The sequence below is a fragment of the Apium graveolens genome, chromosome 3, assembly GCF_009905375.1.
Source record: "Apium graveolens cultivar Ventura chromosome 3, ASM990537v1, whole genome shotgun sequence".
In the NCBI taxonomy this organism is placed as follows: Eukaryota; Viridiplantae; Streptophyta; class Magnoliopsida; order Apiales; family Apiaceae; genus Apium; species Apium graveolens.
The window spans coordinates 197207971-197227061 of record NC_133649.1 but is presented as its reverse complement, the minus strand read 5'-3'; the positions used below and the strand labels follow the sequence as shown (position 1 = coordinate 197227061).

Genomic DNA, 19091 nt, shown 5'->3' with positions numbered 1-19091 from the left:
AAATATCAAACATTTATTCAAGTATCAAGAATGAAATTCAAGCTCAAGAACACAAATTCGATTTTTATAATTACTTCACCTCATATTGCAAAAGTGATATCAAAAGAAAGGTCTCATTGAGAGGAATGTTTTGGTTACTAGAACATCAAATTTGGCTTCCTGAATCTCCCAAAATCATCGATCAAAGTTCAAGAATCAATCTTCACCCCCAAATATGTTCTTGAATATTGTTTTTAATAAAAAAATGAAAAAATGATTAATTATGCTATTTATATTAATCAGAAAATTATACCCCCAAAATCAATTAAGGGTATTTTTATCCCTTAATTAAAATAATTAGGCCCAAAAATAATAATTATGGGAAATAATTTTAAAAGCAAATAAATATAAAATTTATATCAAAATTTACCAAAAATTATGAAGAATTCAAAATACAAAAATAATGGGTATTTGAAGTGTGTATGATTTTAAAAAAATCAAAATGTGAATTTTATGGGTTTTGACGTCCTGGTGGGGTCCCGGTCCATTGATTTTTAAAAAATTGAAACGATTCCTAAATTAACAGAAAATTCCGAAAACACATAAAATATATTCAAACGCGCATAAAACGAGATAAAACAAGTACCTCGATAAAGACGCCAATAAACACGCGTCTAGATTGCGGACCAATTCATGTAAATGCATTTTAAAACACATAACAATTAATCAAAAAAATTTGCTCCTTGCGGGGCCACCAGATAACAATTATAAAATATTATAATATAATAATAATCATTTTAAACTCATGTAAACACATAATATTTATTTAATTATCATAAAATATTCACATAATTTTCCCGGATATTACAATTGTGTATTGAGATGTTTCAAACGATTAACAAAAAAGTATTAACAAAATCGAGATATATAAAATTACAATAGAATAGTATTTAAAAAAAAGAACGTTAAACACAATCATACTTTTTGAATCATTTAAAAGAATAAATTGGTTATCGGTTGACCAGAAGCAAAAATATTAATAGTTATCTGCAAACAGAATCAATAACCATTGATAATCATCTGCAAAAAAAATAATTCAAAATTGTGAGTGTTCATCTATAAAAACAAATCTAATACGTGAATAATTAACCATTACACATAAATAAAAACATAAAACATGTATCTACAGTAGATATACTGTAAGAAATTATGGATTTATAAAGAATGAAGAAGAAAAATGTATAAGATGATGAGTATTGGCCGTAAATAACAGATCATCAATAATAAAAATTCTATAGAAAATGATGATGTATACAAACGTTAAGTTTCATGGATATGGCATGTAACAAAGAAGAATAAAAAGATAATGATTATCGAATCAAGGAAAGTAATAATAATTTTTGAATTTGAATTAGTATAAGCATGAATTGTGGATCTTTAATTGATCTGTTATAATAAAAAATTTGTTTTAATAATATGTTTGATCTTTTTAATATTGATAATTGATATTTTAATAATTTTAAAAACCATTTAGGAAGTAGATAGTCCATAGATCTATGCTAATTTATATAGGAAATAATATGTTAAGGAAAATACGTCGATGTACTGGTCAAATTTCAAAAATATGGATTATCAATATTTATAATAATGCCATTTTTAATACAAAAGGAGTCTTCATTATTTCACGGTAAAATCTTGAATGTAAAAACTGTTAGGGCCATTTTGTAAAAAAAAAATAGTTGAGGCCCAAAAAAATCGGGCCAAAGTCCTTAATATCTATTGTCTTTATTTTTTAATTGTAGTAGTTACAACAGTTCCCTCTCCCATTATAATCCAATCCTATCATCTAAATATGAAATCCAGGGTTTATGAAATATCGGGCAGTTCAAAAACCAAATTGAATGTGAAGAAGAAACAGAGCCCCCCGCTAAGATCAATATTTTGTTTGAAGAACAGAGCAAATCTCAAGGAGATTGAAAACAAAGAAGATTGTTTTATTCTTGATTTTAACCCCGACGACTCTCTTCGTAAACTTGCTCAAGTCTCCGCCGATTCCTCTGACATCTCTGTTGTTGCTGAAAAAGGCCAGGTTGTTTTCCAATTTTATGGATCAATTTTGTGTTAGAAAATTAGGATTTTAGAGCTTAATTTAATTATGTTCTTGATATTAATCCTAAAAACTGATGATTGGAATTTGTTCAATAATATTTGAACTTAAATTTTCATGTATGGTTTTAAGAATTTTCTTAATGAAATCCATAAGAATTGAGAGTTGAAAGTAGCTTGGAAAAGCTTGAAATTTTGAGAATGTTTGTCCCACATTGAAATAAATAAAGGGGGTTGTGTGCTTTATATGGGATTATCCACATGAGTAGTATACAACTACTAAGGTGTGTGATGGTCCATTGTGTTGTTGTGTGCTTCACGCGCACAAACACACGCGCGCCCCGCCCCGCCACACCACGCCACGCACCGGACCGGACCAGGTCGAAGGGCGATTTGGGCGGATGTCTCGGCGTCTCGCATACGTGAGGCGACCTTAATTTTAATTCGAATTTATTTATCGGTAACTGGATTATTATTATTATAATAATAAATTGTTTGGGCTGGGTTAAATTGGGCTAAGTCACTTTGTTAGTGGGCTTAGTCTAAATACATTGAACCTGGACAAGTAATCTGTTATGAAACTGATGAATTAAAATTAAATCTGATAATAATGTGGGTTTTAAGTGAAAAAACTGTTACAAATAATTTAAATTCAAAATCTGATCAGTTTTGATTTTTTAAATTAATGGTGCAGTTTAATTCAGACATTAAAGTGTGGAACAGTTTCATTTTTCCTCTCCTATAAATAGAGGCTTGAGTGAATGTTTTTTTACACACCACACAACATTCTCTTCTCTTCTCCCTCTCTACATTTTCTCTCCCAAAAACACAAGTTCGAAGTGCTGTAGGTTGGTTTTCCGGCGACTGAGGTGCTGGTCGAGGTGGAGGTTTTGTTGCTGTTGTTAACATCAACTCCGAGCTGTTTTATCTTGGTGGAGATATTGCACGCATCCCAAACGCAGCAGGTAGGGGCAATATTCTCTTCAAGAGCAGCCAGGACTTCGAGCAAGGCCTGGTGACTCAGCTGTGATCATTTTCTTGGCATTTTGTATCTGTGAACCTTTATTTCAGTCACTGTTGAAAGCTATGGTTTCGGGTACATCTTTCTTTCTCTCTTCGTTATTTCAGTTACTGATTTTGTTTTCATGCATGCTTTGTTTTGTTGACTGTGGTCTTGGCCTGAACTTGCTAAATTCTTTATACACTTGCCTCTATGTTGCAATATTTGTTAGTGAGATTTTCAACATTTTTGAAGAGAATATTAGTTATTTAGAATTTAGCATAATGGTTAACGAAAGTGAGGTTATCGTTAGTGGTGGTAGCGGTTCGGGTGCAACTGTTGGGGCCATTGATTGGACCACCTATAGTTTCCCACAAGCTGTTGAACTAACCGGTTTACCGGAGAAATTCAATGATGGCATTGGCTTTTCTCGCTGGCAGAAAAGGATGAAGTTATGGTTGACTATAAAGGGTCTGTGGCCGGTTGTGGAATATGAGAAACCAGTAGTGGAGATCAAGAGAAGGCTGACACAGTTAAGGCTTTTGCGAAGTGGGCTGAGAAGGATGGAGTGGCTAGGGCGGCCATTCTGGAGGCACTAACAAACACTTTGTTTGATGTCTATTCTTCTGATGCCTACTCTGCAAAACTCTTATGGGAGAAGCTGGACCAGACACATAATACTGACTCACAAGGTCTAGAAAAGTATTCTGTGGCAAAGTTCCTCGAGTTCAAGCTGGTGGACAATAAGTCCATGACTGAGCAGGTGCATGAGTTCGAGATGATAGTGCATGCTTTGAAGGAGTCTGGAATGAATCTCCCGGAGAAGTTCAAGGTGATGAGTGTGATTGAAAAGCTCCCGAAGTCTTGGGAAGAGTTCTCTCTCTCCCTGAAAAGACAGAAAGGAGAGATCACCTGGACCAACCTTATGCTGGACATCTCGGTGCAAGAACAACACAAGTCCAAACAGGGACATGTGATGCTAACTGAACACGGTACCTCGAAGGTAAACATAGCAACTGTAGGACAGAAGAGGAAGGCTTTTGCTAAGAAAGCTAATAGTAATAAACCTTAGAGTGACAAGGACAAGGCCAAGAAACCCAAGGCAAACAAACCATGCTGGTCTTGTGGGCAGGTTAGGCACTGGAGTAAGGACTGCCCTACGAAGAAAGCGAAGAAAACCGAGGTAGCACAAGCAAATGTTGTGCTTGGAACCGCAAGTGGGCCTATAGTGAACATGGTCGTTGGTGAGGCTACGGCTTCTGAAACCGACGTTGACCGGTATGTATCCTACAACCCTGTGATATTTTCTACCTATCTGTCAAATGAATGGTTGATAGATACTGGAGCTAATGTACATATTTGTGCTGATATTAGTTTATTTGTATCTTATCAACAGAGTCATAGCCTGACTGTGAAGATGGGGAATGCTAGTGCTGCTCAAGTACATGGAGTTGGAAACGTGGGTCTGAAGTTCCCTTCAGGACGTATTCTATCTCTGAAGAGAGTGCATCATGTTCCCGACATGCGTAGAAATATAATAAGTGGAAGCTGTTTAGTTTCTAGTGGTTTTGAAATTTCGTTCAAATGTAATAAAGTAGTTCTTATTCACACTGGTACATTCTTTGGCAAGGGTTACTTGTCAAATGGTTTATTTGTTATTAATGCGGATCCCGTTTTGGGAAATTTGAATAATAATGTTATTCCCTCTGTTAACTATATTGAATCCTCGAATATATGGCATGCTAGACTAGGTCATTTAAACTTTGGTGCTCTTAAGAACATGATGAACTTAGAGTTGATACCAAAACATATCATAGAAAAGAATTCTAAATGTCAAGTATGTGTGTCTGCTAAACAAATAAGGAAACATTTTCATAACGTTGTTAGGGATTCAGACTTGTTAGATTTAGTACACACTGATATTTGTGAATTTGGTGGTGTGTTGACCAAGGACCAGTTTAGATACTTCATTACTTTTATAGATGATAGTAGTAGATACTGTTATGTTTATTTACTTAAACATAAGGATGAAGCACTTAGTAAATTCATTATATATAAAACTGAAGTAGAAAAACAAACTAGTAAGTTACTTAAAAGGTTGAGATCTGATAGAGGTGGTGAGTATACGAGTAATGCTTTTAATGAATTTTGTGTAAACAATGGTATAGTTCATGAAGTTACTCCACCATACACACCAGAGTCTAATGGGGTTGCTGAGCGAAAGAACATAACATTTAAAGATATGATTAATAGTATGCTTATTAACTCTGGGTTGCCTAAATACATGTGGGGGGAGGCTCTAAATACGGCTTGCCATATTTTAAATAGAGTCCCTCTGAAACACATGGATAAAACACCCTTAGAGTTATGGAAAGGCAGGATGACTAGTCTTAAGTATCTTCGTGTGTGGGGGTGCCATGCTAAGGTGCTTGTTCCTGAACACAAGAGAAAGAAACTAGGTCCAAAGACTGTTGACTGTATCTTTCTGGGCTATCTTGACACCACTACAGCTATGAGATTTTTAGTGTTAAAATCTGACATAGATGGTATAGTGGCAAACACGATAGTTGAATTTCGAGATGCGACATTCTTTGAGGATGTCTACCCTATGAAGACTGGAATACCTGAAACGACTTCTAAGGAAGATCCTACTCACACATCAAGTTCTATTCCTGATCATATGGAAAAGATGACAAATGTGGGGGCGGAACCTAGTAGTAGCTTTATTCCTAAGGAACTAGAGGAACCAAGGAGAAGTAAGCGTGCAAAGGTAGTCAAGGATTTTGGAGGTGATTTCATCACTTACAATATCGAGGACGAACCTTTAACTTTCCAACAAGCTATGGATTCTTCTGAGTCAAGGCACTGGAAGGGCGTTGTGAAGAGTGAAATTGACTCTATTGTTTCTAATGGAACATGGGAGTTGGTTGATCTCCCTCCTGGGTGTTCTACTATTGGGTGCAAATGGGTCTTTAAAAGGAAGTTGAACCCTGACGGCTCAATAGACAAGTACAAAGCTAGACTAGTAGCTAAGGGTTTTAAGCAAAAAGAAGGAATTGATTACTTTGATACATACTCTCCGGTTGCAAGAATGGTAACAATCCGAATGCTTATAGCATTGGCTTCAGTCCATGGTCTTATCGTCCATCAGATGGATGTAAAGACGGCTTTTCTTCATGGTGAACTTGAAGAAGAGATTTATATGGATCAGCCTGAAGGATTTGTTGCATCAGGCAATGAAAGGAAAGTATGTAAGTTGATCAAATCCATCTATGGCTTGAAACAAGCTCCCAGAGATTGGCATAAAAAGTTTGATGAAACTGTATTGCCTTTCAGTTATAAGATTAATGAAAGTGATAAGTGTGTCTATACTAAAGTTAAAGGTAATGAGTGTGTTATTTTGTGCCTATATGTGGATGACATTTTACTGTTTGGAACAAATATTGAGATTATTAACGAGACTAAAGAGTTCTTGAAAAGGCATTTTGAAATGAAGGATATGGGTGAGGCAAGTGTGATTCTTGGAATCAAACTGATTCATTCCACTGAAGGAATATCCTTGACTCAATCTCATTATATAGAGAAATCTATACTTGAGAAATATGGTTATTCACAGTGTAGAATCGCTAGTACACCCTATGATTCGAAAGTTGCCCTAGTCAAGAATACTTCAGGAGTGCCTGTGTCTCAGTTAAGGTATTCTTAGATTATTTGGAGCTTGTAGTATCTTGCTAACTGTACTAGACCAGATATTTCATATTCTGTGTCTAAATTGGCTAGATATACAAGTTGTCCAAACAGAACTCATTGGGATGCTCTTGATAGAGTACTTAGATATCTAAAAGGCACAATGTACCTTAGTTTACACTACAGGAGATTTCCTGGTGTTCTTGAAGGGTACAGTGATGCAAGTTGGATAGCTAAGAAGTCTGGTTCCAATGGAGTGACTGGATACATGTTCACCTTGGCTGGTGGAGCAATATCCTGGAAGTCAAGCAGACAGACTATAGTTACTCGGTCTACTTTTGAGGCTGAGTTGTGTGCACTTGATGCCACAGGGACGGAGGCTGAATGGTTACACGGACTTATGTCTGTAATACCTATAGTAAGCAGACTGCTTCCTGCTATTGCTATTCACTGTGATAGTCGAACAACTATCGACAAGATTAGCAGTAAAAAGCATAATGCTAAAACTAAGAGACACATCCAAGTTAGACTCAAGTCTATAAGGGGTTTAGTGACTGATAGGATCATAGCTATAGAGTTCATAGGAACTCAGAATAATATAGCTGATCCTCTTACTAAAGGACTGGAACCTGCAGTGGTCCTTAAGTCAAGGTTGGGGATGGGACTGTCAACCCATCATAATTCATCAACAGTGGGAACCCAATACACATGAGAGGAGATCCCTTGAAGTGTATTTAATGGGTAATAACAAGCTGTAAGGATGAATTGGTAGTACCTTTGCTACATAGTTGATACTATAGTATCTGAGTCTATCCCCTGTAAACCTAGAAGGTACTGACACTGCTAGAAAAGCAAGAGTGTTAAAACTCTGAATGGGGTCAAGTCATTTGACGAGATAGAAGCAGTATATCTCTGGAGATGCCCAGCTAAGCGAATGTAATTGTGTGGTCGCAATTAGAGGATAGGGTTAATCCTTGAAGCATTCGACGAACAGGATCGAGACATGACCATTAATGTCTTAAAGCCGTAGATTGGCACCATAGCCTTTGACTTGTCTTCGTCTATGGAACATGGTTATACTAAACGGATTAAGATTAAAGGTGAAACATTCCATCTGAATCCGATAGCCATTGAAGTAGAGGACTTAGGAGGGTTCAAACCCGGAAGGGTACCTACTCTGAAAAAAAAAGTCATGATGAAAAACCTGATCGCATTTCTGTATGGATTTGTGGGGGATTGTTAGAAAATTAGGATTTTAGAGCTTAATTTAATTATGTTCTTGATATTAATCCTAAAAACTAATGATTGGAATTTGTTCAATGATATTTGAACTTAAATTTTCATGTATAGTTTTAAGAATTTTCTTAATGAAATCCATAAGAATTGAGAGTTGAAAGTAGCTTGGAAAAGCTTGAAATTTTGAGAACGTTTGTCCCACATTGAAATAAATAAAGGGGGTTGTGTGCTTTATATGGGATTATCCACATGAGTAGTATACAACTACTAAGGTGTGTGATGGTCCATTGTGTTGTTGTGTGCTTCACGCGCACACACACGCCCCGCCCCGCCACGCCACGCCACGCACCGGACCGGACCGGACCGGATCGGGTCGAAGGGCGATTTGGGCGAATGTCTCGGCGTCTCGCGTACGCGAGGCGACCTGGGCGAGGATTTTATTTATTTGAGAATTAATTTTAATTCAAATTTATTTATCGGTGACTGGATTATTATTATTATAATAATAAATTGTTTGGGCTGGGTTAAATTGGGCTAAGTCACTTTGTTAGTGGGATTAGTCTAAATACATTGAACCTGGACAAGTAATCTGTTATGAAACTGATGAATTAAAATTAAATCTGATAATAATGTGGGTTTTAAGTGAAAAAAACTGTTACAAATAATTTAAATTCAAAATCTGATCAGTTTTGATTTTTTAAATTAATGGTGCAGTTTAATTCAGACATTAAAGTGTGGAACAGTTTCATTTTTCCTCTCCTATAAATAGAGGCTTGAGTGAATGTTTTTTTACACACCACACAACATTCTCTTCTCTTCTCCCTCTCTACATTTTCTCTCCCAAAAACACAAGTTCGAAGTGCTGTAGGTTGGTTTTCCGGCGACTGAGGTGCTGGTCGAGGTGGAGGTTTTGTTGCTGCTGTTAACATCAACTCCGAGCTGTTTTATCCTGGTGGAGATATTGCACGCATCCCAAACGCAGCAGGTAGGGGGCAATATTCTCTTTAAGAGCAGCCAGGACTTCGAGCAAGGCCCGGTGACTCAGCTGTGATCATTTTCTTGGCATTTTGTATCTGTGAACCTTTATTTCAGTCACTGTTGAAAGCTATGGTTTCGGGTACATCTTTCTTTCTCTCTTCGTTATTTCAGTTACTGATTTTGTTTTCATGCATGCTTTGTTTTGTGGTCTTTGCCTGAACTTGCTAAATTCTTTATACACTTGCCTCTATGTTGCAATATTTGTTAGTGAGATTTTCAACATTTTGTCGGTAAATTAGGATTATGGTTTTGATTATCAACATGTTGTTTATGATGTAGGTGGCTTGCAGGGATTTTCCTCACTCAAGGCATAACTGTGCCAAGTATCCGTTCAATAAGACCAACCACGAAAACTGTTGTCCATTGGTACTGCCTTTTTATATTTGATTGTCTTTCATCCTTGTGCTTGTGCTTTCCCGTTTATGCTTTTGTAATTTATCCTGCTTGTAGTGCTACTGCTTTGTCTGCGATACACCAGCTCCGTGCTACTTGTGGGCTGGATCCAGCGCCCATTGTCATGCTATGAATACTGATGCTTGGAAGTTGCAGCGGACTACTTCAAGGATGGTGTGTAAAATGATGCAAGACCTCCGTAAAGTTAGGCGGATGAGTAAATAGTTTCACTTGAATATCTAAAATTACTGGTCATTATTTACAAATCTGGGCTGGGGAATCTAGATTTTATTAGCAACATTAGTTTCTTATCTCCAACTTAGGGTTTTTTTTTACTCCTATGCAATGACATGTATGAGTCGCATTTTGAATATTATGAATATATTATATTATTCTGAATATCGTCAAACATCATCACCGTCAATTTGTAAAATGTATCTGGGGTGTGTTGTACAGCCTTCCCGTTTTACAATTCTTGGTTATGAAGTAGTAGGTTCTTAAAGCCATTAACGTCGTAATGTTGGCTTATGGGCGTAATTTAGAGCTGGGAGTCCCAAACTTCTTGCTTTGTAAAAATCTTAGTTGAAGAAAAGCCAGTTGGTTTATTAACAGTGATACAAGAGGGGATGAGTCCCAACTTAAATGAGAACATGAGAAAACCTATGTGGGTTCAGTAATATTACTCCCAAGTGACGTGAATATGAGAATCTCATTCTGTTTTTTTGATTATTTTGAGGATTATACAAGTACACTCCGGGGGTTTAAGGCCTCTTACCTATTAGCATAATTGCTGGGTACATCTTCCTTGGACAATTTTGTCCAAGTTTGTTGTTCATGCCAAATAATATGAGTGCAAATTGCAGTGAATGCCTGCCCTATAAGTTTCCGCACTAAAGAGCACTATGTAAAGATTAATAGATGCCCAAACAATTGCAAGTTTACACAAAAGAAGGGTATAGTCACAACTCCCATAAAAATGAGTTCTTCTTATTGGTGGTTGAATAATAAATGTTAATGACCCCTTTGCATTCACATCAATTCCATCAATAAAAATAGCCCATTATTGGAGTTAGTGACTAATGTGTGCCGTAGACATTAGAAAGATCGTTACTTGTCTCTGTGTATTAAATTGAGACCCAAAGTTTGACATTCATGTCTTGTTTTGTGTATGGAAATTTTATGTTCCATATTCAATGGAATTTCTCAGAGATTTAATTCAGAAGCTAGACTGGGAATGATAAGAGTTTAGGAAACCTATAAATGATTTGAGTATGGACGGGGACCCAAAATTGGTTCCAAAATATAATTTTAAAATGATGTGCCAATATGTCATTACATATTTTAGGCTATTTTAGTTGTTGAGATCAATATAAATACATAAGAAGGTCAATCTTATGTAAGGTGACCAATCAAAATATGCCATATAACATTTTGGAATAATTTTTGAAACCGATTTTGAATACCTAACATTTCTCAAATGATTTATTGTGGCAGTCTAATTTCAACGAGCCCATTCAAAGCACAAGTAGTTGTACGTCGAATCAACGGACTCACAAATATTGGGTCAAGCTAAAGTAAAGGCTTTAATAGCTTTCAGTTGCTCCGAGTCGTTCCACATATGAATCAAAAACAATACAAAATTGTCATTTTGCTTATATATAACAGTACGAAGAAAGCTGGCTGATTACAATTTACATGAACTAAGCTACAGCTACCTATCAGTACCAATATAGTGAAAAAATACCAACAGTGGCGTTTTTCTTCTTAAGTCATTATGACACTAGGCAAAATAATTAGACATTAGCATAAAGCAAAATAACTACACAAAGAGTTGCCCAGATGGTCATCTCATAACATGAAGCAGCCACAAAGGGCAACAGCTACTAGTACCACTCCAATAACCAGAAATATACGCAGCGCTGACGAAATAGAGCTTATAACAAGAGGGGCATTAGAAAATAGAGGGGGGGCCTTTGAGAATACTTTCAAACTCGATTCTTGTTCATCCTGATTGTGGTCCTTTGTAGTCTCATCTGTTGTAGAAAGAGCATCTGGAGCAGAAGTTCGCTGGTCTTTGGCATCTTTTTCCTGCACGATCCAATCAAAGGGAAATCAGAAACAGTCAATAAATAAGATGATTGGCTCCTAAGATATCTTACCTCAATAAATGGAAATTCTACTTCAGCATTTTTATTTGTAACGCTGCCATAATTCGATCCAACTTGAGGGTTCGTCTGTAAACGGATTCTTCTTGGGGCAGATCCGTGAGCCATGATATTTTCGGCATTCCGTTGAACAGTTTTTGGTTGGCGAGGCCTTATTTTGATTCCATTACTAGTAGAAACAGCAGTAGATATAACATCCGGTCTATTTTGCATGGATTGCAAGTTCCTTTGTGCTGCTTCATTTTCAATTTCAGGATCTACCAAACCAATTATTGAAGATCTTGCTGTCAACGTCACTGGAGGTGGATTTTGCTGAGCCTCCGTCTCAAAGGGAAATCCATCATATCCTCCTAGAAGCTGGATTCCACAATAAAAAAAAAAAATCCAAACCATAGATTAGAACTTACACATGTAGCTAGTCGAAACAGCTGACAAACAAAAAAAAAATTTAAACCTGGCCATGCAATAGTTCCACATCCGATTCACTGCCTGATCCTCCATTGTTAACAAAGTTCCTATCTATGGTAGGGATGTACTTTTGGCTTTCATCGCCAACAGCAGAAATAGGGTGACTGGCAGAATCTCCATATGAACACTCATCCGAAGATGCCAGAATTGAGTCCAGGAGTGATGCAATATCTATATCTCCATTGTTGTCGCTACCAAAAACTGCAGAGTTGTGATAATAGTCTTGCATCATTTGCATATGACATGGTGAAAATATTTTTGAATCGTGATCTGGCACTTCATGGAAATTACCCAACGCATTTTCCAGGTCTGGGTTTGGCTGCAGTGTAAAATACACACGTCACATACACAAACACAAACAGATATATATTCCAAAAAGATACAAGTTTTCATTGCTTTAAAATGAAACCATTTATGTGTACTTACCTGGATAGGTATCATGTCTAACAATTGACCTTCAGCTTCCTCACCCATACAGTTATTGCCTTGATAGCTGTACTGGTCAATGGTTGATGGGGTTTCATGATTAGTTTCATAACCATCAAGCTGTCCACCTAACACTGGGGTTTCATGCTCTGACAAGGCATCATCATGGGAGGGTTTAACTACGGTAGGTGATGGAGTGTTCTGTTCAACTTCTTCATAATTTGAGTTTTCACCCATTTCATCTAGCCTTCCATGCTTCTTAAAAAGACGACAGAGGACAAAAGCACTCTGCAACAGCAGAATAGATACATTAACAAGGATATTAAGATTTCAAAACAGAGAATCATGGTCTAAGAAAGATGTCATACGTCCAGAAGGTTATAATATGTTGTAAACTTTAAAGCAAACACTTCATTATGTTCATCCAAAATTTTCAAACAGCAATCGGATGTTCATTTTGTTAAATAACGATGCTAAAGGGAACCAGTTGAAACATATGTGGTATATTTTCTCAGATCTTACCAGGGTAAGCAGAGAAAACCAAAACAGAAAAATAACTGAAGAAAACCGATAAACCATACCGGAAAAAATCAAAATTGATGTCGCGGTTTCGGTTATAGTTTTCAATCAAAACTGAACCGAAATTAATGGAACCGCTATATTATATTTGTATAAAATATTATATATATATATATACTCCCTCCGTCCCACTAGGATGTTTACGTTCACTATTTGCACGCATTTAAAAATATTATGAAACTATACTTTAAACGAGCATTGAAAAGCGTGCCGAAAAATAACGTAAACAATCCAGTGGGACGGAGGGAGTATATATATATATATATGTAAAGTTCTATGGAGTCCACCTTTTAATTGGAGTCCTCGGAGTCCATCTATGTTCTGCAAATAAAATATCTTCTAAAATGTGTTATCTTGCAAAACATGTTTCACAAATATCATTACTTAAATAAAATCATGCAAATCTCGTATATTTACAAGTACAATATGTATGTTCTGCAACATGAACATTTATGTTCTGCAAACTAAGCATGTTTTGTAGAATAATATATTTTGCAACGTTCTACTTGTAAAATCTATGCAAACTGCAAGATTTTCAATAAAATTATGATATTTTTAGAATATCATTCGAAAAATAATACGTTTTGCAACAATTTAAGCTATATTTTACCTGCAGAACATATATGGACTCCAAGGACTCCAATGAAATAGGGGACTCCATAGAACCTAACCCATATAGATATAGATATATATATGTGTGTGCAAATGATCATATAGAAACCACTAAAATAGAAACTTAAATGGAAATCAAGAAAAACAACCCCTATATGACATCACATACCCCCTAGATCACATCACCCACCTCCTAGATCACATAATCTATCCGACGCCTACTTCCGACGCCCAAAATCTACCCCGGACCCACTAGACCTCACCAAGGCTCGAATCATAATCCCAGATAGGCCCCATACAAGCAAAATAGACCCTAATGGGCCCTAGTAGGCCCACCCTAGACCACTATGCCCCTCCCCGGCGAATGTTATCAAAGGCGAAATACACACCGAGGCACTAGGGTCCCTAGGAGCCTAGGCGATGAGGCGCGAGAAATGAAACGAATTTACTTAGAAAATGAATTATTTATTATAGAATTCTGCAAAAGCAAAAACACCACAAATAGGAATATGAAACTTAAAGGAACTTTCATATTGGATAAGTTTTCTTACTATCACTTTTTTCGGTAGCCATTGCTCCTTTACGGTGTAAATCATACATATATATTATTATGTAACTGGTAACACAAAAGAACAAGCATATACAAGGTATATTAGTATGTATAACACTATAACCGTAAGAATAAATATATATATATTTATTTATTTAATTGTATACACATACAATATATATATATACATGATACACACACTTTACCGAGAAGAAACAAAGTAGAATATACATGTATATGTAAAGAAATGTCTTCACTTTTGTTGTTATTGATAACATTGATTTCTAAACACATAGGGCTTAAAAAAAGTTGGGTTTTAGGATTGTTTTTTAATATTTTGACTGTTTTTGCGCCTTGTTGAGCCTCTCGCCTCAGGGGTCTAGGCGCGCGTATCATTTAAGGCCCTGCGCCTCGGTAAGAATTATGCGCTAATGGTGCACCTCGATGCGCCTTGTGCGCCTCGGCGCGCATTTAACTCGGGCCCACTACCAGTCCTATCATCCTAAAAGTTAAGTTTCCATTGAGTTTCTATTTTTGTGGTTTCTTTTTGAATAGCCCCTATATATATATTTATATTCTTATGATAACTTTGCAGTTTGAATATTTATGTAATTAATAATTACTTAATATTAGTATAATATAACAGTATAAACTACATAAGATAAATACTGGAACAGTTTCAAAATCATGATTTTTAAATTTCCATATAATCAATTTGTTTTACGAATTTAAAAGTGAGCATTCTTTGGGTTTTTTTATCGTAGTTAACCCGCAGCCGCTACATGCTCACGCAATAGTATGCAAACCACGTGAACCAGGGTAAACCGCACTTAAGCGACGGGCTACGGCTCAGACTTAACAGGGATAATCATAAATTATCCTCCCGTGGGATTGGAATTGTGACCAAGGGAATAGTTATTCTCTCTTAGTTTTTAACCAACTGAGTCAACCCTTACGGGTGCATTCTTTGGTTTTCAATGTAATATAATTATGGATTTTTATGTTATTTACTTTATACAATACATTGCCAACAAATAATTCGTATAAGTTAAAGCAAAAGAAAAAATTAGTATTAATAAACCGAAACCGATGAACAGTTTACCGAAACCGATAAAACCGTTTTAAACAGTTCGGTTGCGGTTAATAGCAATTAACCAAAACTTAACCGCATGTATTGGTTTGATAATGTTAATGCTAAAAAGTGCACCAAACTGCACAACGCAAACTGTGCACACCCCAAGACTTACGACCACTCCTAGTAGCAGGGAGGACGTCAATCCAACAATAGAAATAAATAGAAACCACCAGAGACATAACAATACGAGAAGGTAAATATTAAACAATAACAAACTAACAAACAAGATTACCAAATATCAAACATGTACTACAATAATAAAAATAACACACACTGAAAGGAAGATAACAAGGAAGCTTTCTCTCTCCCAAACCGTCACTCTACACTACCAGCGGCCAGACCCTTTACCCCCTAAATCCCCGCTACAAGAGCTGTCAACCCTACAGGAAAATTCTATCCAAATACCGTGTATTAAATAACTTCTGCATGGAGTGTTGCCCTCAGACCCCAGCTGTTTATCTCACACCCATTGGAACTGTAGTTGATTTCCTTGCACTATATATATGTTCCAAAATAATAATTTATGGCTTCAAATCTTAAATTTTAAATTTAAGTTCCGCCTACCCAATGCAAAAATTCCTCATAATCACACAACACCATACAAACACAGATAATAACATCTGCTATCCCTAGACCAAAAATTATAAAGGACGAAAACACAATTTCAGGCAAACAATAATGCCAAGCCAAAAACTTGAACAACACAAACATAATTGCTGGAAAATAGCCCGCAAGGGTTGGCTTAGGGGATAACTATCCTCTTGGTCACAGATTCGAATCCCACGGGGTGAGAATTTATGATTACGCGGTTTACCTTGATTTACGTGGGTTGGTTATTGCGTGGGGTTTACCCATTGCGCAGCCGAAGAAATTGCTGGAAAATAAATAAAAGGAAAGAATGGAATGCGGACCTGGCCAGGACGTGTACCACTAAGAGCTTCATCAGTTGCAGAATATTCATGAATGACCCAATGAGTCCTCTCACCCTTAGGAGCACGGCCCATATAGAAGACTAGTGTCTTCTTCCTGCCAATCACAGTCATTCCTTTAGCGGCCTTTATGAATCTGTCTTTGCCAGTTGCTTTCCAGTAACCAGCCACAGTAGCTCTGTTGGATCGCTGCCCGTTCTGATACTTACGATCCTTGGGGCAGAAAAAGAACCACTCATTATCAATGGACGGTATGAGTGACAAATCTGCAACCATATCAGGTTAATCAAATCAATTATTAAACAAATAGCTACCACACATTCAACAATTAGAGAATTTTATTCATTTAGGCGAAGTTAATAAATACAGACTACACTGAGTTTAGTCAGTCCGAATAGGAAAGTTAGTAATTTATGGAGATAATTCAATTATCGAGATTCGTTTGTAGCGTATACATATAATAAAAGTCCCAAGTTGAACTTATAATATAAATTTGGGACAGATATAACTTATAATGAGTAATTGAGCATAAAAAGAAAACACAGTACATATAGGAAAGTAAAGGAAAAATATACCAGGTAAATCCCAAGGTTCGCATTTACAAACATCAACTTCACGAATAACACTAACTTCATTATGAAACCCATTGATCTTCAACCTCAGGTAGTGATTTACCAATTCTTCATCGGTCGGCCTGAAACGGTACCCAACCGGCAAATTTCCCACCGGTCGATCACCCATTTTTATATTCAATATATTAATTTTGGAGCTCCAATTAAACTAAAGAAAAGGGGAGGAATAAACCCTAGATACTATCTAGTCGGGTCGGGTCAACTATTTGTAGATGAAAGAGGATGATGAACAAGGTGGGGTGGGGCCGGGGGTGACTTTAGAATTAGAGCCTCGTTGTTTGTGTATACATACATACATACATAAATTAATATGTGCATGGAACATGGATGAATCTTCCCGAATGGGGCCTGGTATTTGTCAAAGTCCTTTCTTACCCCCTACTTTTAATGTAAATTATGATAATTAACTGTCGTGGCGATATTTAGGCAGGAGTAGAACGGAGAATTAGCAGGAGCGATCCGGAAGCTGCAAATTATTTGTCACCACAGCAATGCGTAGACGCCACGTCCAAAATAATTGTTCATGTTCCGTTAATTAAGTTCAAAAAATTACTCCATCTGTTTTTTATTATATAACATTTGAATTTTCTATACACACTTTTAAGTGTTTTGACTATATAATTAAAATAATAATTTTAAATTTTTTTATGAATACAAATATATAATTAAAATTTTAATTTGTAAAAGAAAATTTTAAAAAAAAATTATTTTATGTATACGGTCAAAGGACTTAGAATTGTGTGCAATAAAGTCAAACGACATATAAAAAAACAGAGAAAGTATATATTTTTATTTTTATTTTATATAATTTTATTAAAATTGTATATAAATAATTAAATACTAAATAATGATTGCATAATTATAATTCATTGTGTATAATTTCAAGTTAAATTCAAATAGTATAAATATTATATGGTTGATGAGATATTATTCATAAATAATATCGTAATGTTTTTTGTTGTTGAGATTCGAACATTAAAATTTATATGTATCCTTATAGATAATAATGTTGTTGACGGGTTCGCATCTGACAACTTGTGGAGTGTATTTTTTTAATAATATAAATGTTTAATGTCAACGAGATTCGAACATTAGAGCTTATATGTTAGTCTCTAACAATGCAACAAGAATTACAGAAGGGGGTTGAATGGAATTCTTGAACCTTTTTCAAAAATATAAAATGTTCTAACTTAAAATATATATGACAGTTTTTCATTTGCAGAGTGCGGAATAACAAGTTAAATATGAATCAAAACACAAGGTGATAAAAACACAAGTCTTTAAAACTTTCTGGTGGATTAGAAATTATCCACCAGAAATATATATATATATATATATATATATATATATATATATATATATATATATATATATATATATCGAGAGAACTCTGTGAAGCTTGAATAGCTCACAGCTGTTTACAAATAAGAACGACTAAACTTACAGAGAAATGCTAAAGAATGCAGCTTACAAATGTTTCTCTGAGAATTTACTTGCTTAGTCTTATTGTTGTTCTAATTGCTACTCTTGGTTTATATATCACCAAGATTACACAGTAATAAGACAAGATAATAAAACAAAAGCTATCAAGTCTAATACTATGCTACTTCATTACTCTATTCCAGCATCTTTGAATATCTTTATAATAGCATGGAAATGGCAATGCTTCTTTGTTCTAAAAAACACAGTTGAATAGGCTTCCACATTCCTTTTGCATACACTCGACGCATGTGACTGTGTTGTCACTGTCCACAGATGTTTGAATTGATTATCCGTCGGGTACATGATCATCCGTCGGGTTGCCTTGTTGATCATCCGTCGAGTAGCATTGTTGATTATCCGTCGGGTAGCTATTTGGTACTTGACTTCATTTTATTTATGCAGAATTACAAGACATCATCTATGTACAATTAATCAACCTATTCTGCATATCTAATTAAAGTCAACATGACTTATATGCTACTACAGAATCTAAACAAGGTGTATGCAGAAATGTGCTACAGACTTATTGTTACATAAGCTACTCACTCGATGGATGTCAAATCCTTATTCGTCGGGACTATATAGAGTCATCCGTCGGGACAATATTTGCTTATCCGTCGAGCGCTACATTTTTCACTAAGTTAAATCTACTAAGGTGTTTTGTTAAAGAAATC

General features: G+C 35.8%; 2 protein-coding genes across 2 annotated transcripts; one reads left to right on the top strand and one right to left on the bottom strand.

Annotated features, from left to right (window-relative positions):
* The first annotated feature begins 1831 nt into the window (after positions 1-1831).
* On the top strand, positions 1832-9664 carry LOC141714766 (RPM1 interacting protein 13-like). The gene is made up of 3 exons (XM_074518266.1): positions 1832-2068; positions 9326-9412; positions 9497-9664. The coding sequence occupies exons 1-3, from the start codon at positions 1832-1834 to the stop codon at positions 9662-9664; spliced, it is 492 nt and encodes a 163-aa protein (XP_074374367.1).
* A 1350-nt stretch (positions 9665-11014) lies between these two features.
* Positions 11015-17305, bottom strand: LOC141713021 (NAC domain-containing protein 62-like). The gene is made up of 6 exons (XM_074516208.1): positions 16879-17305; positions 16286-16569; positions 12499-12786; positions 12059-12391; positions 11599-11961; positions 11015-11527 (listed from the first exon to the last, which is right to left on the bottom strand). Exons 1-6 carry the CDS (start codon positions 17042-17044, stop codon positions 11288-11290), a joined length of 1674 nt encoding a protein of 557 aa, XP_074372309.1. The 5' UTR covers positions 17045-17305; the 3' UTR covers positions 11015-11287.
* Between the last annotated feature and the right edge of the window lie 1786 nt (positions 17306-19091).

Coding starts and splice junctions, on each gene's coding strand:
- LOC141714766 (XM_074518266.1), top strand. CDS start 1,832: ATGAAATCCAGGGTTTATGAAATATCGGGCAGTTCAAAAACCAAATTG. Junction 2,069..9,325: donor TTGTTGCTGAAAAAGGCCAG/GTTGTTTTCCAA, acceptor TTTATGATGTAG/GTGGCTTGCAGGGATTTTCC. Junction 9,413..9,496: donor ACGAAAACTGTTGTCCATTG/GTACTGCCTTTT, acceptor TCCTGCTTGTAG/TGCTACTGCTTTGTCTGCGA.
- LOC141713021 (XM_074516208.1), bottom strand. CDS start 17,044: ATGGGTGATCGACCGGTGGGAAATTTGCCGGTTGGGTACCGTTTCAGG. Junction 12,392..12,498: donor TAGACATGATACCTATCCAG/GTAAGTACACAT, acceptor TTTACACTGCAG/CCAAACCCAGACCTGGAAAA. Junction 11,962..12,058: donor TGGAACTATTGCATGGCCAG/GTTTAAATTTTT, acceptor TGTGGAATCCAG/CTTCTAGGAGGATATGATGG.